This window comes from Grampus griseus, assembly GCF_964374135.1.
Source record: "Grampus griseus genome assembly, chromosome: 20".
NCBI lineage: Eukaryota > Metazoa > Chordata > Mammalia > Artiodactyla > Delphinidae > Grampus > Grampus griseus.
The window spans coordinates 13,691,376-13,711,414 of record NC_139014.1 but is presented as its reverse complement, the minus strand read 5'-3'; the positions used below and the strand labels follow the sequence as shown (position 1 = coordinate 13,711,414).

The 20,039-nt window shown below is 39.6% G+C and overlaps 1 protein-coding gene across 11 annotated transcripts in view; it reads right to left on the bottom strand.

The window, feature by feature from the left end:
* The window catches only part of BPTF (bromodomain PHD finger transcription factor), a gene marked incomplete at its 5' end in the record, with an annotated part of 139,257 nt that overhangs the window by 2,772 nt on the left and 116,446 nt on the right, over nt 1–20,039 (bottom strand). For 7 of the 11 annotated variants that reach the window (XM_082678170.1, XM_082678180.1, XM_082678174.1 and 4 more), the window contains 7 exons: nt 3,270–3,456; nt 8,977–9,061; nt 9,988–10,180; nt 10,939–11,112; nt 13,934–14,262; nt 17,831–18,056; nt 18,361–18,443. In XM_082678170.1, the coding sequence (XP_082534296.1) occupies nt 3,270–3,456; nt 8,977–9,061; nt 9,988–10,180; nt 10,939–11,112; nt 13,934–14,262; nt 17,831–18,056; nt 18,361–18,443 (1,277 nt within the window). The remainder of the gene's footprint in view (nt 1–3,269; nt 3,457–8,976; nt 9,062–9,987; nt 10,181–10,938; nt 11,113–13,933; nt 14,263–17,830; nt 18,057–18,360; nt 18,444–20,039) is intronic. The other 4 variants (XM_082678175.1, XM_082678178.1, XM_082678179.1 and 1 more) reach the window with 1 other exon arrangement.

Below are 20,039 nucleotides of genomic sequence, written 5' to 3'. Positions count from 1 at the left end.
TCTAATTGACTTTCATTCCCCCCTTACATTCTTAAGTTATCTAATGTATGAATCAATTTTTCCCCTCCAGACGCATCCCTCTTGGGAGTGCTCCATTCTCCTGCTCCAATTTGAACTGCCTGCTGCATGGGCCTGCTGTACAAATGTCACTCTGGGTCAGAGTCGTTCTCTTTGCTTTCTTGAAATTCAAGGTCTTTTGTTTTCTTGACTTGCTTCTTTATTTTGCCAGTGCACATCTTAAAATAACTTGCTAAGAAAGTATGCAAGGAAAAGAAGCCCTTTCTGATCCTTGTATGACTTGAAAATGTACTTATGCTGCCTCTACGTTTGACTGGCTAGACACAGACTTCGTGTTTCCTCAAACTTTTGGATTTATTCTTCCATAATCCTCTAGCATTCCATGTTGCTACAGAAAAGTCTGATACCAGTCTAATTCCTGTTAATTTATAAGTTGTTTTATCCTCTTTACAAGCTTTCAGAAGAGCTTCTTCCATCCTTAGCCTCTCTGGAGGTTTTACAGTGATGCATATGTGCGGTGGACCTTTTCCCACTTGTCCAGACTAGCTTAGGCGTTTGTTTATCCACTCCACTCCACGACCCCGGCCCCGGCCCTAGTCCATCTCCCTATCCCACAGGAACAAGAGCTCCGTGGAGAGCGGGAACTTGGTTTGATCTGCTGCTATAGTCAATTCTGACACACAGCCGGGGCTCAATAACCATTTTTTGAATGAATAGTTTTGCTTGGATTTGAAGTTGTGTGCCTCTCACTGGTTTGGAAATATTTCTTATATTAAAGTAGTCTTTTGATAATTTCCTCTCCTCTGTCTTCTCTGTTCTTTCTTTCTGGAATTTCCATGAAATGAATACTGGATACTTTATAACATTTTTTTCTTTCCTATTTTTCATCCCCTTGTCGTTTTGCTCTTTCCACTGAGAGTTCCTTGATTTTAACTTTCAATGTGTGCAATAAGTTTTAAAAAATTTCCAGTTACTCTTTTTCTCAGATTGTTCTTTATTTCTAATATCCTGTTCACTATTTTGCAGATGCAGTATCTTCTAAAATTTCTCTCAGGACATGACTTAGAGGCTTGTTTTGTTTTTTTAAAGCTCTCTCTTGTTCTCTCTGGAATCTATTTTTCGGTTACACCTTGACCTTTTTCTCCTTTACACTGCAGGCTTTCCTTACCTATCCGTCCGTCCCTGTCTGTTCCCACTTATGAAAAGTAAGTTAACAGCCTAGATGGGTGCCTGGAGAACCCTGTGTGTGTGTGTGTGGCTTACTGACTGGCAGGCTTTGCTTTAGATCAGAGTTTTCAGTCTCAACACAACTGACATTTTGGAGTTGGATAATTCTTTGCTTTAAGGCTATCCTACGCACTGTGGGACGTTTAGCACCATCTCTGGCCTCTACTGATTAGATGCCAGTACCACTAACCACCTCCAAGTGTGACAAACAGCAATGTCTCTAGGCATCGCTAAATATCCCTTACGGGGTGGGGGTGAGTAAATTATCCTGTTGAGAGCCCCAGCGTTAGAATGAGGGAGCTGATCCTTCAGAGATCAGGGGATTTTCCTCTGGGTCCATTCTCTTCTGTCTACTCTAGTTCTCTGCAGACGGTTTATTCTCCTTCTTTGGAGAAGAACCCTGTGTTCTTCCAGTTCTTTGGGCATCCTACACAGGCTGCACACTGGGGTTAAAGGAGGGTGTGACCAGCCCAGATTTAGATCTTCAGTTAACCGCTCTCTCCTCCTACTCTCTAGAGCCTTCGATTCTATTTCAGAGTCTCCGTGTTGGAGGCTGTCTGGGGTCCTACTGGTCGGCGGGAGCCCGCGAGGAGTCATCTGGCTGTGCGTGCCCGCCTTCACCGGTCAGCCGCCTTCCATCTGCTGTCCCTCACAATCTGCTGAAATCTCATCAGCTAACTAACTTCTACCATATTCCTTTCACCACTCTGAGTTTACCCCTCTTTATTCCTTTATTATTATTTTCCTGGGGACTCTGTCATATTAAGTAAGTCCTCTTCCATTTTAAGTTTTACAGCTAACGGGTTAACAGATAGGCAACGATAAAAATGGGAAAGTTTTAGAGATTCTGTGAAGTTTCTCGGTTGGTGGTCTACACAGCCTGCCTGCCCACCGGCTTTCCTTCCCTCCTTGCCTATAGTTTTTGACTCCTTCGCTGAGAAGGTGATTGGATACTTCAGTTGTGCTTGTCCTTCACTCTTAGTTTACGCAAACTGACTCTGAAGTACAGTTCTTGATCTACCTTGTTACAGGAGAGGGAGAGAAAACACCCTGAAGATTTTCCTCCGAGAAAAACGACTAGGTAGAGCACTGATTCTTATGCTTTGGTATGCAGAGTCCCGTGGGAGTTCATTAGGTAATACAGATGCCCAGACCCCAGCCCAGCCAAGATCTACCCAATCTGACTAGGGAGGATCAAGCTTGCGGGCTGGAGGATGGGGGATGGTGAACAATGAATCTCAGGGCTACAGAGCGGTGGCAGCTCTCAAAGAAAAGGGAAACAGGCTTCCGTTGAAAGGAAGAAAGTCATGGGCTTGGGGAGGAGCAGGTGCGGAAGGTCAGAAACAGAAGGCGCGAAGGTCACAGTACCTGAATAGCATGCAAAGCTGCTCAATGTTTTTATGCTACGAGAGGTTCAAAGAAAAGGTCTGTGGACTTGGATTAAAGTTTAGTTTTGTCCACAGATAAAATCCATTAGAATAAAACAATTTATGATTTCAAAGATACAGCAAACGCAAATGAAAGAGAAAGCGCTTAAATCCCCACTTGGTGGTCTTCCCCTTACTCTACCCTACAGAACAGTCTTTTTTTTTAAACATTATTTTGTTGAATTCTACCAGTCTTTGAGCATTTCACCTACCATATGCTGTGTTGAGTATTAGTCTCATAGTTTTAAAAAACTATTTTTTTGGCTGCGCGGCTTGCGGGATCTTAGTTGCCTGACCAGGGATCGAACCGCGGCCCCCTACAGTGAAAGCGTGGAGTCCTAACCGCTGGACCGCCAGGGAAGTCCCAGAACAGTCATTTTTATACTTCTGTAAACTCAGTGAGAGCAAGAACTCTTACTACTACTATCTTTGTATGTGCCCCATGGCATTTAAGACAGCATCTTACATTCTGTAAGCATCTGATAAATGCTTTTTGAATTTTAAAAAGTGACTATAATTTTAAGCAGATCATAAACAAACCCAGCAATTTCTCGTTAGGAGCTGAATTAGTTCAGAGCGCTGAACACATCTGCTTACCTGCTGGCCTTGAATCCTTTCAATTTCTGTACAAAGAATGATTCAAGAACTTCTGCACACTGGTAAAAAGGAGAATCACTTGGATTGTAGTAACGACAATTATCAAAAATTTTGGTCATATCTGCTACAAATTCTGTCAGCTTTTCATAATATCTTCTTTGTACTCTTTCTTCCATGGTGGCGAGGTCTTAAAAACAAAATGTAAAAGATTTTCAAAGCTTTAAGGTTGTTCCAGTGTGGATACTGCCTGCAGTTCTGACAAATAAGAATACATAACATCTTGCCCAAGCAGTCCTGGAACCAGGCTGGTTTACCAGTGAAGACTACGTAGCAATTCTTGAAGAAAACAGCAGCACTTTTCCAATTTTGTTTTTGATTCGGGGTCTAAAAGATAAATCTTGGCTACCGTTAAGAAGGGTCTTTTACTTTCAATAAACTACAGAGAATAGCTCTTTATTCAACTGGTTTGAAACAAAGCAAACACTACACCAACATGAATACATACCTAAGTATAACACATTTTCACATGCAAACAATTGATTAAATACCTTACATGTACAAAGAGAAGGAGTCCAGAATTAAGAATAAAATCTCTGTGGTTTTGTGATCCTTCTATTAGACTTTAATAATATAATTTTGTTTCCTTTTAAATTTTTATTGTTACCTTTTATTGGTGACAAGTGATACTGACTTACCGATTATGTTGGTAATGATATAAAGTGTCTACTTAAAATAAACTTAAGGGAAAAATATTAGCTGATATGAATAAAAATAGCAGTATGTAATAGTAGAGGTAGTGTGCAGAATTGGAAAAAATTACTAGGGTGGTACACAGGTAGCTGCTGTGGAATACTGAGCTAAATCCACCCAAAGTAACAGTGGGTCCCAGGAGACAGTTGTGCTTGAAGGAAAATTCCATATACAACATGACATAAAAATCTGGGAGAGTAAAAGGTCAGTGATCTCAAATCAATCTAGGATTCATAGATAACACAATTCCTAACTAAATCTCAATAATTATTTTAGAATTTGAGAAAATAATTTTAAAGTACATTCAAAAAATAAAAGTGTAGGAATATCTAAGAAACATTTGAAAAATAAAAGTAAAGGGAGAAAATTTAATCTATGAGACATTAAAAAAAATTACAGGGACTTCCCTGGTGGCGTAGTGGTTAAGAATCCGCCTGCCAATGCAGGGGACATGGGTTCGAGCCCTGGTCCGGGAAGATCCCACATGCCGCAGAGCAACGAAGCCCATGTGCCACAACTACTGAGGCTGCGTGCCTAAAGCCCACAGGTCTGCAACAAGAGAAGCCACCGCAATGAGAAGCCCGCGCACCGCAATGAAGACCCAATGCAACCAAAAATAAATAAATAAAATAAATTTATATAAAAAAATTTATAAAGCTGTGATAACAAAACGTGTGGCATTGCACAACATGATACAAACATTAATGGAACTGAATTCAAAACAGGAACAGACATAACTGTATTCAGCGTAAGAATTTCACCTATGTTGAGGATGTCATTTCAAATAAGCAGAGACAGGAAGAATTCATTAATAAATTGGGTTGAGGCAACTGCCTACCTATATCTGAAGAAAAATTCTACCTCACACTATATGCCAAAGTAATCCGAGGTGAATTAAAATTTAAGGACAAAAACGAATGTAGTTAATCACTGAATTGTGCGTATAAAAGTAGTTAAAAATGGCAATTTTATGTTATACATATAATATTTTAACACACAAACACGTCTTTGATAGTTCCAGTTTACGCAGGTAGGGGAAAAACGTGTAAACAAGAACAACTGCAAAAACGTACCCAGCCTGATTAAATTCCGAACACGACTTGGGCGCATCCATTCTGTGTAGGTCACATAAGCTGTACAGGTAGGCAGAAAGCTTAACACAGCCCGACCGAATATCACCATATTCAGACTTAAGTTCTGGGCACTTCCTGACTAACTGTAATAAAGTATGTGAGTAGTGTTTGGACATTTAATGATTTCAACTTAATTAGTATCCCTTAAAAAAAAAAAAGTACTAGGAGAACATACACGTAAGTATTTATATATCTGGGGTAGGGAAAAAGGCTAAAAATACAACTCTAAAGGTAGAATTCATAATGATTAATAGATCTGAATTAAAAAAATGTTAAAAACTATCACATGACCAAAAAATTGCCATAAAACATTAAAATATCCTTAGTTTATAAATAACCCTTAAGTAACACTGACAACAGTATGAATATATCAAGAGCAAAATGGCAAAATGCATAAATAGGGAACTCATGCAGAAGTACAAACAGTAATAAGCACATCACTAGTTACTGAAGACAGGCAAAGCCAAAGAGTCACTTCCTTTGCCCAAATTAGCAGAAATTAAAAATTAAATAACATCAGCCTATTAACAGGGGCTACCTCTAAAGGTGGATGAAAGTGGTGGTAAATTTTACATTTACTCCCTATATCTCTGTAACATCTGCATTTATACATCAAACATATTCTTTCGAAATAAGTATTTACAAAGAAAACTTTTTCTCCTCGAAAGAATGATAATGCTCAGGGTTTTCAAGTGTGCAGAGAAAAGGGTACAGATATATGCTATCAGTGGAAACTGGTTCAATCTGCTGAATGCAGTGTGAAAATACTTACCAAAAGCCTAAAAAGTATACACACCCTTTGGCACAGAAATTCTATTTCTAGAAATTTTTCCTAAGAAAACAAACAAGAACAGGGCAGATGCACAAGGATGTTCACAGAAGTGTCATTTATAGCAGCAAAAACTGCAGACAGCCAAAAAATCCATTATGGAGGGGTGATTAAATAAATTACCTTAACGTCATACAATTAAAAACAATGTAGGGGGGACGTCCCTGGTGGTGCAGTGGTTAAGAATCTGCCTGCCAATGCAGGGGACAGGGGTTCGAGCCCTGGTCCGGAAGACCCCACATGCCACTGAGCACCTACGCCCGTGTGCCACAACTACTGAGCCTGTGCTCTAGAGCCCATGAGCCACAACTACTGACCCCCATGCCACAACTACTGAAGCCCACGCACCTAAAGCCCGTGCTCCGCAACGAGATGCCACCGCAATGAGAAGCCTGCACACCGCAACAAAGAGTAGCCCTGCTCACCGCAACTAGAGAAAGCCCACGCACAGCAATGAAGACCCAACGCAGCCAAAAGTAAAATAAATTTATAATCAATCAATCAATCACGTTAGTAACTTTCCAGACATTTGCTATGCATCTCTAAACACATGTACATACCCTTAGAAAACATACAACTGTTTACTGCTTAAAACCCAGGGATTGCTCTGTAACTTTCCTATTTCTTTCAACAGTATGCTTGGGAGACCTGTATTATCTGTATGTACATACCCACATAAAATGCTGTTTATCTTGGTGGTATTAAAAAAAGAAAAGAAAAAGACAGGAAAACATTCTAGCTCTTCAAGAAAAGAATTTTGGCTAAATAAGTTAAGGCATATTCAATTTACAGACTATACAAAGCCATTAATATCATGTTATTGAAGATTAATGACACAGGAAAATGATTGCCAGACACAAACATTTACTATATGATCTCAATATTTAAAAAAAAAAAAAAAAGTTTTCAATTTTTACACACACACACACACAGACACACACACACGAACACACCAAAATGTGATAGCATTCAGTGAGAAAAAGATCAAAAGTGCATTTATCTTTTCTTACTTTTTTTATTTCTTAAATTTTCTATAATCAAGTTATTTTTAGAAGCAAAAGACATCTATTTATTTAAATAAACACCCCAGGTACTTTCTCAAAGGAGATTATTCAAATCTGAAATGCGTACAATGATTAATTCCTTCTATCTTAGACATGAGGAGGATAGAGGTAACAGCTACTTAACGTATTTATGGTTTTTCTTCCCGAAGATAAGCCCTCATTTATCTCTTCTTCATGTTTCTGCATCTTTGAAGTTGCCGTCAATACAACCCCTGTCTTTTTTTTTCTTAAAAACCTGTTTGAACTTTAATTCCTTTAATTTTTTCCTTTTATTTTTAAACTGAGGTATAATTGACATTGAACACTGTGGTACCTTTATGTATACAATGCGATGATTTTTTTTTTAAATTTATATATTTTTGGCTGTGTTGGGTCTTCGTTGTTGTGCGGGCTTTCTCTAGTTGCAGTGAGTGGGGGCTACTCTTCGTTGTGGTACACGGGCTTCTCATTGCGGTGGCTCCTCTTGTTGCGGAGCACGGGCTCTAGGCACACGGGTTTCAGTAGTTGCAGCATGCAGGCTCAATAGTTGTGGCACACGGGCTTAGTTGCTCCGCGGCATGTGGGATCTTCCCGGACCAGGGATCGAACCCATGTCCCCTGCATTGGCAGGCGGATTCTTAACCACTGCGCCACCAGGGAAGTCCCAATGGGATGATTTGATGTTTGTATATATTGAGAAATGATCACCACAATACTTTTATTTAACATCCGTCACCGCATATAGTTACAAACTTTTTTTTTTTTGGTGATGAGAACTTTTAAGATCCACTCTCCTGGCAACTTTCAAATATACAATAAAACCATACCCATTTAAAAAATGCTTAGCTGGCCGTTTGGAATATTTTCATCAGCTAGAGCTAATTTTGGGGCAGTTTTGGAAGCTTTTAGCTATGTTTTAATTTCTATAACTTCTTTCGTAGATAAAGTATTTTTAATATAATCACCGGTAGCTGTTCATCTTAATACAGTAAATCCCCTACATATGAATGAGTTCCGTTCCGAGAGCACGTTCGTAAGTCTGACAAAGTTAGCCCAGGTACCCAACTAACACAATCAGCTATATAGTACTGTACTATAATAGGTTTGTAATACTTCTCAAACAAATACTACACAGAAAACATTTTTAATCTTACAGTACAGTATAGTACTGTATACTTGAAAAGTATACAGTAGTACCAGCCACATCACCGATGCTTTTACACTTGCTTCCAGACATCCTGGGCTTGAAATAAAGATACTGTACTACTGTACTCTATACAGTACTGTACAGTAAAGTACACAAAAGCACAACCACTTGTAGAGGATGCACACATGTGACAATGTACACCAGACACGTGAACTAACTTACATGACTGGACATGCGAATGCACGTTCGCATTTTCGAAAGTTCGCAACTTGAAGGTTTGTTATGTAGGGGACTTACTGTACAGTTACTTGTAGCTGTTATTTAGTACCACTTTTATTTTCTGGGCAATGAGGCTATATTCTCTTGAATTTCTACCTTTGCTCTCCTTCAGGAAAAGATGAAGAAGAGGTGACAGGAAAGAGGAGAGGCTCACAAGGACCCCAATCCGTTCACTGATTTCACTCATTATACAGTAGAGAATACTCTGCTCATCCTTTGATTTAGCTACTCCTCTACTGATGGCTATTTATTTCATTTTCAGTATTTCTGCAATTATGAACACTGCTGTGATGAACAACATACCTGTGCACATGTAAATCCTAAGAGATGCAACTGCTGGGTCCAAAGGTACACACACTTGAACTTTAATACGTGCTCCCAGTTTATCCTACAAATGACCGTATACCAGTTTGGACTCTCACCAGTCTTGCTCAGCATGTGTTCATGATATATCAATTTTTTGGATGATAAATGAAGTAGCTGCTGAGACTTCTGAAAAAACTCCATGTTCAACTCAAGCACTTACCCATAGGTTCCTTAATCACACCGTAATAATCTGGCGCATCATTAGGATCCACTGGTTCAAGGAAAGGCCAGGCCATCTTATGGGCCTATAATGAAAAAAAAAAAAAGGCATCATACTGTCAGGTTATTGTCAGGTGGAAATGACAATTTCACTTAAGTTTCCCATTTGAGTTCTTGCATCCATCGACCTTTAAACTGGAAGAGTCAGTTTTAAATTTGAGACATGAAATTATTTATACTTAGATGATTTTTGCTGTAGTCACAGATTATCTCAGATGAGCATGCTCTGTAATAATGGTTCTCAAAGAGAGGTCTGGAACCTCGGCCTGGAGCGGGGATGGTGGAGCACTAGCTTAGGGGTCAAGGAATCTGTACTCTGGTCCCTTCACGATGACTTGCCAACTGAGCGATGTTGGCACTGTAATCACACCAATTAAACTGGAGTGGGATGGGTTCCAAGTGTGGAATGGTTACCTCTGCAGGCTAATGATGTGGCAGAGGTGTGACGGTGATGTTAAATAACATTTAACCACATATTGAGACTATTGTTCTCGTTTCAGTTCTTTCAACGCTTCTAATTATGATTACAACAGGAGGAAGTGTCAATCTAGCACTCCTATGCCTGGAATACATCTCTAATGCTTGCTAATCTTAGAAGCCACCCCCACCTTCCTTCTTGTTTTTAATAAGGGAGGGAAGGCTTTGGCTCAGAGCCTTAGATAAGCATTTGTATCTCACTAGAATTTAATCAAATTGCTTTTCAATCAATGGTGGTAAGATAGTTTTCTTTAAAAATAAAATTTAGGTTAAAAATAATGAGTCATTTTAAACATGAGCATTAGCTAAACAACAACAGTCGGCACAGGACGGACTGAAGTCTGTGGAGCACTTCAGCTGGGAGTCACTAAATAGTCAGGTGCTCTAAGATTGTAAAGGTCAAACCCCAGGCGTGTTTCCAAGGTCACGCTGATTGATTTCATCTTTAAATGCTGCACAGAGCGTGGTTTCTCACCTGTAAAGAACGCAGCACCCTCTTCAAACCCTCATAATCTTTCTCTGTTAGCGGCGTGAGCACTGTCATGGCATCCTCTGTTGACTGGCACTGTGGACAGACATACTCGTCAATGAGTTCTGCCTCACTTTGCAAGATGCCAACGCAGCGCCCATGGTACCAATTCTGACACCGATCACAGCCAATATAAAATCTGCAAGATCCGAAATGGAAATGTGAATTCAAAACAGATGGGATCACATTACTTATAATTTACTTTAAAAAGTAATAAAACATGCATTGAATATATTCTAACCCTGGGATATAAAATAGTTTTAGTATTATAATTGTTTTAATACTTTTGAAGATTGACATTCCAATGAGTTACTTTAGTATTTCTGATGTTACGAACAAGCATTAAAGGTTTAAGAACACTGTCAAAATTGGAGAACCAATATGAAGAAAAATGTAAGACATTTAATTGACTTCAAAGCTCAAAACAAAATAAAGACAAAAATCTTTCAACTAATACCATATCAAATGGGAAGCTGATATTGGCCACCCAACTGGGAGTTCAAAATCCTAAAAGCTGTTTAACAGAGTCTCGGAGCTTGTACCCAAATTAGTGTTTTTCTAACCTGCAATAAAGCACCATTTCAAAACACTGATAAAGTCCAAACAAGTCAGGCCATTTTAATCTCATTAATTTCTATGTTACATATTGAAGAATCAAGTCTACCATTAAACCACATTTTCCCCAATGCATCTCAAACATTCACTATGAAGCAACATAAATTTTGAAGGGGAGGTAAAGAGGGAAGAAGAGAAAAAAAAATTGGAAAAGAATTTGTAATGTAAGTGTATAATATATGCAGAAAAATACCTTGCTTTTTATTTTAAAACAAATAAGTAACCAGTCAGAGCAATTTGGCTTCCTAAATTATTAAATATGATGCTCTTATCAGAACTCACTGTGACTCATCATAAGGTGTTCTGCAGATACAGTACAATTCCTCACTGTTGCCCTCTTGTGCCCGTTTACAATCATTACAGATGTACACATCCATTTTCTTAGCCTCCTTTTCTGTGATGCCAACACATTCTCCATGATACCAGTTAGTACAAAGATCACAGCCAATATAGAACCTAAAAGCATTCACAATGAAAATGACAATGTAATTGTCATTTTGAGCTGCATGGTACGTAAGTCTGTCTTCCCTGTCCTGATTCACGTTCTTACAGGATAACTTTCTGCAATGAGTCAGCTAAACATCCTGAATCCAACCATTCTAACCCTGACAAACTACAGCATCTGATGCTATATCAAGTGTGGGGACATAGAGTCGCTCACATCTATTTCAACAAATACACTGTTTAGTGAAATGTGGGTCTTTAAAAACACACTGGAATTTGAAAAAATAAACAACACACTGATGGTAATGTCTCCCTCTTAATGAATGTGTGTAAAACTGTAACAGGCACAAAAACCAAAGCCAAAGAATCAAAGACTTACATCTGTCAAACCTATGCCACAGAAGCCATTTCAAAATCAGGGCTATTTCTTAGATAGGTTTGAAAATGTATCTCACGATTTAAATTTGAAAACAAAGCAAAGCGCAAACACCAAGTAGAAGTTACACTACAAGGAACATGCAGGAGGTCAGCCAGTTGTAGAAGAAAAATGGTCAAAACATGGTATGAAGAAGAAAACTAAAAAAGGTACATGTAGTAATTCAGTTTCTACCAAGTTTTCTAAGTAAATATTGGAATTTAATCTGATTTTAACAGACTATGACATGGGCCAGTTTTTCAGTTAGTAGAAGGTGTGTGACAATGTGGAGTGGCCAGTTTAATTAGCTGGTGAAGAACTACTTCAATTCAAAAACAGGGACACACGGAGTGGAGAGTGATGTAAGGATAGTTAATCTAAAACCACAAGATGGGGCTGTATGAGTGTGTAACCGTGGGTTATCAGTTAATTAACCCTCAAGTCTTTTGTAATGTAAGATCCCAAACGGTAAAGTGAAAAGCATCTCTATGACAAACACACAGTGTATCAAAGTGTTGACGAATGCTCCGGAGGAACGCCTTGTCAAAGTCATGGCAAGAATAAGCGTGAATTGCAGGGAACCAGACTGGCCTTGCTGATACCATTGGTTCTACCAAGGTGTTTCTTGGCAGATTCGCCTACAGGAATCGAAATAGTCCTCAAGCTTCCACCTAACCTGCTTTTGAACGTAAAGGAATAATGGTTGTGTGGTGTATCCTATTGCCACTAACTTTTTTCTTTTGAATTATGACTCCCGCATGATTTTCACTGCCGCACGTGGAGGCCTTCAGGGCGTTTTGGTATGTTGCCTTCACCAGGTGGTGGGCTGTGTGTTCTGGAAGTGAGTTCAGGACTTGAATTTCAGGTTTTAGTCACTCTCACTAGATTCCCAAAGGAGCCTACTTTGGAACAAGAGATCACTAAATACTCCTTAAAAACCACTAACTCTTCCCAACTAGAATAGGGAATGAATGAAGCCGGTATACTGAAATGTGAATAATGAAAAACTAAAAAATATGAAATATCCCCAAAATAATGAGGCAAACTCAATAGAATGAGCATACGTACACGTGTGCTGCATTTTATGCAATTTAGGTGTTAAAAAAAGTTGTGTGTGAAATGAATTTCTATGATCTGAATATTTTAAATAGGCCAAAATGTCTTGTTATTTAAGGAAATTCCATAAGCAGATCTTTCTGTAAAGAAAGAAAATCTTTTGTAAAGAAAGTAAATTTACAAAAATTGCATTGGACTTGTACTGGACTAAGGGGAAAATCAATCAATAGGGTTCTACTTTTAATATCATGTCTAATTTCTCATAAAGTAAGACAATGAAAAGTGCAGATGCCTACACTGATCTGTGTTTGATTCAACACACAGCTAAATCTACCAACAAAAAGTTTTGATTTAGCACTTGCAAACAGACTGTAATTTAAATAGCACCACTAAAGCAGCTTCAATGTTACAGCTTAAACATCATTAAACAATTTTATTTTATAAATTGATTAGGCATCCACTTACAGTAGACATTAAGCATTCCTAATTCTAAATGATCATACTTTTTTATCACAATCAAATAAACTTTTGGGTACTGTAAAATTAACACTGTGGTTAATTTTGGCTTTAAAAACTTGGCCTGCATTTGAATGTTGAAAATGGAAGCTAAATACCTAGCTAAGTGATAATAATGATAGGAAAAAAAAAGTGTAACCATGTTTATGGATTACTGTCTCTAAAATCTTGTATATATCACCAAATACAAGTTACAACTGTCAAAAGCAGCTTCCAGCTGCCATGCTTATCAAATTTTTGAGTGTAGTACTTGAGGAATGAGTGAAAGAATCACTTTTTGTATTTTTCTGACTTTTGTCCCCAATAAGAAAGTGGGAACTTTGACAAAAATAATATTAGGTTACAGTATTCTAATACAAAATCCATAGAATTACTTAAAATTACATGATAAAAATCCAAAACCACTCAAACTCAAAAGCCCCTTGGCACCATTCGTATGTAGGTCGTCTTTAGGATTGGATGTAATCGTGGGGTTGGGAAGATTCCAGAACAGATGATCTCAACTTTGGGCGGTGACAGTAATACACCTTTCTCCAGACAGCATTACTAATTGATCTGGAGTTGATCCAGAGAGAAGAGGAGACAGCAAAGGAGCAACAGAAAGCTTATCTGACAGAAAATATGATGAAGGACAAACACGAATCATGAACACGTGGAAAAAGAACCAAACTTTTATTCTAGTGTCAACGTTAAAAATATCAGCTGCAAAACCACAGATGAAATATTATTACCCTTATTTTTAACTGTTTTTATTTACATTGCTACTGATATACTCATTTTCTTCAAAACTGGAAACTGAGCTAAACTTTTAAGAAAATAAACTAGAGCTCAAAAAGATCTACTCACTTAGATTCATCGTAAGGCGTTTTACAAATACAGTAAAGCTTTGTGTCCTTCTTCGTTTCCTTTGAGGTAGTAGAGATCATTTTCTTCTTCTTCGACTTGGAGCTTGAGTCTCTTTCCTCTTCTCGCTTCCTCTTCTGGGAAGCCACAGGCAGCGTGGCCGTGGCCGTGGCCGTGGCTAGGGGGCCCGAGTGCTGTGGCGGGGGTGGAGGTGGCGGGGAAGGTGGAGGGGCTGGAGGTGCCGGTGCTGCGGCGGGGGAGGTGGCAGCGACAGCTGTGGCCTGCATCATGTCTTTTTCCTTCTTAATTTTCAGGTCCCTCTTGAGCTCTTCCTGTTGTCAATCAAAGAATATAAGACCATCAACTGACTTATGTAACGTTCTGGCCAGAGGACGTTACATCACCTCCCTTGTCTGAGTAGCTCCACAGTTCACTCTAAAGTGAGGGAGTCTTGTTAACTCCAAACAAGAGGGTTCTTACTACACCTTAAACCCAATTAAAACAACTAGAAATAGAAGATGAAGATTACACAACAACTAGAAAACTGCTAGCTCTCTTCAAAGGAGGTCTGACAGAAAGATGAGCAAGTGTGTAGAAAGAACGGCCCCTCCCGCATGCCAGGGTCCTGCCCTGGTCATTGCAGTCATCACTCAGGACATGATTTCAAGTGTCCTCGCTCGCTGGCTGCTTTCTTCTGGCAAATCTCCTCGTGTCTCCTTAGAGTGAGTCTCGACATGAACTGGACGTGATACTCCAGATGTGGCCTGACCAGCCCAGAGCAAAGTAAGACAGATGTGCCTTATTTACTGTGCTCCTGTGGCTAGAATTTAAGACTGCAAGGAGAGCTATTTTCTCAATACAAATTTTGCATAAATTAAAATATTTTTTCCCATGTGAGGTATTTTACAGACACACCTCTGCTACCTAGTGCTACAACTTATTCTGAGAAATGATGATGAAAGAACTTTTATTTCCCTTGGACTTCCCTGGTGGTGCAGTGGCTAAGAATCTGCCTGCCAATGCAGGGCACATGGGTTCGAGCCCTGACCCAGGAAGATCCCACATGCCACGGAGCAACTAAGCCCGTGCGCCACAACTACTGAGCCTGCGCTCTAGAGCCCGCGAGCCACAACTACTGAAGCCCATGTGCCTAGAGCCCGAGCTCTGCAACAAGAGAAGCCACCGCAACGAGAAGCCTGCGCACTGCAACGAAGAGTAGCCCCTGCTCGCTGCAACTAGAGAAAGCCCACGTGCAGCGACAATGACCCAACACAGCCAAAAGTAAATAATTAAAAAAAAAAAAAAAAAAAGAACTTTTATTTCCTTAGAGAAAAATCACTGTGATTGGCATTCATGAACAAGCTTGGTGTAATTAAACCAGAGCTATGACCAAGTTTTTAAACATCAAAAAAATTCTAACAAATAAACCAGAATGATCCTGGTTTAATGAACCTCTTTCCTCTATCTGGAGTCTAAATAGCCTTATAACTGAGAATATATGCTATGTGACAATTCTACAGTCCTTCTCTATTTAAAAACAAAGTCTGAACTTTTTCCTAGGGAAGAAAGTAAATCTTGAGTTTCATATTCCTAATAGTATGATGTGTTTATAGCCTAAAGAGATGGATTTTAGGAAAATCAAGATCGTCAAGACAGTGTAGTGGGTACATACTTTGACATACCTCTTCAAGAACATTCCCATGGTAGTAAGATATAAAAAAGAGAAAACTGAAAAGACAGCCATGCTTGAATAAGATATAAATGTCTCTATGGAACGGAAACACAAAACCATGACCAGGGCTAAAACTGCAGGCCTCCTGGGCTCCAGATTCAGAACTGGGAAGTGCAGGCTCCCTGCTGGATGTTAAAGGCTGGCTGTGCTACACTAGGCTTCTGGAGGAAGGAAAGAAAAACAAAACTCCTCTCACTTTAAATTCCAAATGCAAAATCAAATGAAAAACAATAAAAACATGTAATGTAAAAAAAAAAAAGAAAAAAAAAGAAAAAACAACCAACAAAAATCAATAACCGAATCTGAATTCACTCCAAGTGAATTTTTATGTTTTATAGAACAATCTGACAAAAAACTTTATAATATGTATGAGACATTCAAAGAGTTAAATGAAGGCATAAGTTCTATTAAAAATGAGTAAGAAATATTGAAAAGACAAGTAGAGGGGGATGGAGGAGGGAGGAAAAGGTAGAAGACAACACATTTTTAGGACAGTGAAACTATTCTGTATGATACTGTAATATGATTCTGTATTCTGTTATGTAACATGATTATATGACATCACTCATTTGTCAAATGCACAGAACTATACAACACAAAGAGTGAAACTTAATGTAAACTATGGACTTTAGTTAATAATAATGTATCAATACTGGCTTATGAATTGTACAAATATGCCACCCTAATGCAAGATGTTAATTATAGGAGAAACTGGGGTTGGGGGTAGTATACAAGAACTCTCTGCTTTCTGCATAATTTTTATGTAAATTTAAAACTGCTCTTAAAAATGAAGTCTATTTTCTAAAAAGGCAAGCATAAATGATATAAGAACAGGTAGATATAAAGGACCAATCACATATGCTGAAAATAAAAAAATCTTTATAATTAAAAATAAATTTTAAAATATGCTAGTACATATACGTTTGAATGTTGTTCCTCAAAATAAATCATCTTAGCAATAAATTCTATAGTTAAAATAATGCTGAACGTTTCCTTTAAGTATAATTTTTCTTCCTCATTGGATAAGCGATACACTGTCAGAAGCAACACCACGACTGTATACTAGAATATTTGCAGTAGTTGTTAACATTTTTAAATGGCTGCATAGTATGTACAGTGCAGAAAAAGAAAAATGTTCAGTATATGTTGTCTCCAGCGTGATTCTGATTTTGTTTAAAATGTTTTTATATGTGAATACATTTATTAAAAGTAATATATGTAAGCTATATCCTAAAATTATTTTAAAATGGTCATCTTTGGAGGGGGGATGATCAAAGATTACCGAACCTTATTTTTGTTTACTTGGACAATGGTCGCGATCTCAGTATTTATCTAGCAGTGACTACCTTACTGAACTCTCTCTTAGATCTTAATAATTTTTCTTTGGGGTTTTGATATAATAATCATATATACACAATAACAAATTTTATCTCCTTTCTTTCTTTGGCTTAACCTTAGCTAGAATTTCTAGAGATGCTAAGCAATAATGTTGATTCTGGGCACTACCATCTGGTTTCTGACTTCAGTGGGAAGATGTCTAATGTCTCACAGTTATGTACAGTGTTTGTTAGTAGGATGATCAGTGTTGTCTTAACATCTCTCACCTTCTTAAAATGTACAAGGCACTTCTAGGGATGCTTTATATAGCCCATTTCTCTTTTAAAAAACTGTTTAAATATGTATGAATAGATGTCTTCTTTCAATTTTCAACAAATTCCCTAAGTAAGCAGAGGATTAGCCATGCCTGCAGATCATTTACAAGTCAAGAAAGAAATCTGGTCTTATTTAATAAGCACACTTTATTTTCTTTCAACATTATTTTGCAGTTTCTCTGTCTACCTTTCTCCAGAAACGTAGCTCCTGATAACTTTTGGCAAAGACTGCGTCGCAGACAATAAGGGCTGTTGCCAAGAGGGTCCTCAAATGTTTTAATCAAAAGACTAACCTCCCCGAGTGGCTAGTTTAGAGATTACAATATACATGTAGATACAAAAATCTCTGTCATGCTTTAAAAGACATATGTCCCACTGCTTCTCATTCTAGGGACAAAAATGTAAAATCTAGAAAACAAGCTCAAATTTTAAGCTTAATGGAAATTTCAAGGGGAAAAGAAGAATAAAATTTGATGCTAAACACTGAACACAGGAGGATAGAAAATACCTTCTTACCTGCACTTCAATTTGTAGGTCTTTGTCTAGCAGTGCTCTCTTCTTCAGTATTTCGGCTTTGAGTTGCTCTTTGTGCTTGAAGAGCAGTGCAGAGAGCTTGCTGGCATTCTGTTTGCTACGTTTCTGTTCCACGCTCTCCTCTCGCTTCCGTTTTTTTGCTGCCTGTTTTTCTTCTTTATCTATCTTATCCAAAATATACTTCATCACCTGGTTACAGACAATCATTCTAGAGAGAAATACACAATCTATGTAATACTGGGCATTTCCTTCTGAAAGACTTAAGACAAAATTTTTCTACGTCTTTACAGTTGGTACAAACTTTCTGTGACTGGAAAGCTTCAGAGCGATTGGAACCAGTTATGAGTATCTGTTAGTACTGAGTGTTCTCATTTAATAAACTTCAATCAAGGTAAAAACAATATAAACTCAGAACTCCTGTGTGTGTGTGTGTGTGTGTGTGTGTGTGTTAAAGAGAAGAGACTGATATACAGTGAGACCCAGTGTAATGGGTTATAAACATTTCTCCCTACCTTTGATTCTCTTCTCTTTCAGCTGGAGTCATGGTCTTTTTCTGTTTTAAATGTTCTATTACAGCATTATGCTTCATCACCACCTTCAGGACAGAACAAAATCCAAAAATGCATATTTTATAATGACTACAAGTTGGTACACAGGTAACAACAGTAGAAATCTGAGCACATGTATGTGTTTCCCAAAGAAACTAAGAATTTTATATCGTAATACAAATAAAATGAGAGCTACTGTCTGGCCCGGGTGCTTATCACATACCCGGCACTGTGCCCAGGGAAGCAGCTGACATTACCTTGTTTATTCACCGTAACGACGCTGAAAGGTAGGGAAACTTTTATAAATGAGATAGTGAGACATAAAGAACTTACTAACTTGTTTGAGATTAAAGAATTAATACAGCTCTAATTTTAACCCAGCTATCATCCTTCAATAACCATGTTTTTAACATTATGCTCTCTGTCCCAGGCATTCATTTTAAAGATCACCCCACCCCCGCCCCATTGCCACCTTGTGCAGAGATTAGGGTAAAGACAGACATTGTAATAATTCTCAGTTCATGGACCATACAGTGCTAAAAGCTGGATAATAATGCATTTTAACACATTATATATGACGTTAATTTTTTAAGAATATTACTATACATCTTCAAATTCCCTCTGCTGGGGCTTCCCTGGTGGCGCAGTGGTTGAGAGCCCGCCTGCCGATGCAGGGGACGCGGGTTTGTGCCCCGGTCCGGGAAGATCCCACATGCCGCGGAGCGGCTGGGCCCGTGAGCCATGGCCGCTGAGCCTGTGCGTCCGGAGCCTGTGCTCCGCAACGGGAGAGGCCACAACAGTGAGAGGCCCGCGTACCGCAAAAAAAAAAAAAAATCCTCTGCTGCTTAAAACACTTCTAACAGGAACACCTTGGGACTTCCGGGAAGATGGCGGAAGAGTAAGACTCGGAGATCGCCTTCCTCCCCACAGATACACCAGAAATACATCTACGCGTGGAGCGGCTCCTGCGGAGCACCTACTGAACGCTGGCAGAAGACCTCGGACCTCCCAGGGGGCAAGGAACCCCCCACGTACCTGGTTAGGGCAAAAGAAAAAAATAAACAGAGACAAAAGGATAGGGACGGGTCCTGCACCAGCGGGAGGGAGCTGTGAAGGAGGAGAGGTGTCCACACGCTGGGAGGCCCCTTCGCGGGCGGAGACTGCGGGTGGCGGAGTGGGGGAGCTTCGGAGGCGGAGACTACGGGTGGTGGAGTGGGGGAGCTTCAGCGCCGCGGAGGAGAGCACGGCAACGGGGGTGCGGGGGGCAAGGCGGAGAGATTCCAGTGCAGAGGATCGGGGCCGACCGGCACTCGCCAGCCGAGGGGATTGTCTGCTCGCCCGATGGGGCGGGCGGGGCTGGGAGCTGAGGCTCCGGCTTCTGTCGGAGCGCCGGGAGAGGACTGGGGTTGGCGGCGTGAACACAGCCTGCGGGGCGTTGGTGCACCGCGGCTAGCCGGGAGGGAGTCCGGGGAAAGGTCTGGACCTGCCGAAGAGGCAGGAGACTTTTTCTTCCCTCTTTGTTTCCTGGTGCGCGAGTAGAGGGGATTAAGAACGCTGCTTGGGAGAGCCCCGGGGACGGGCGCGGGACGGGCGCGGGACGGGGCGCGGGACGGGCGCGAGCCGCGGCTGAAAGTGCGGAGCCC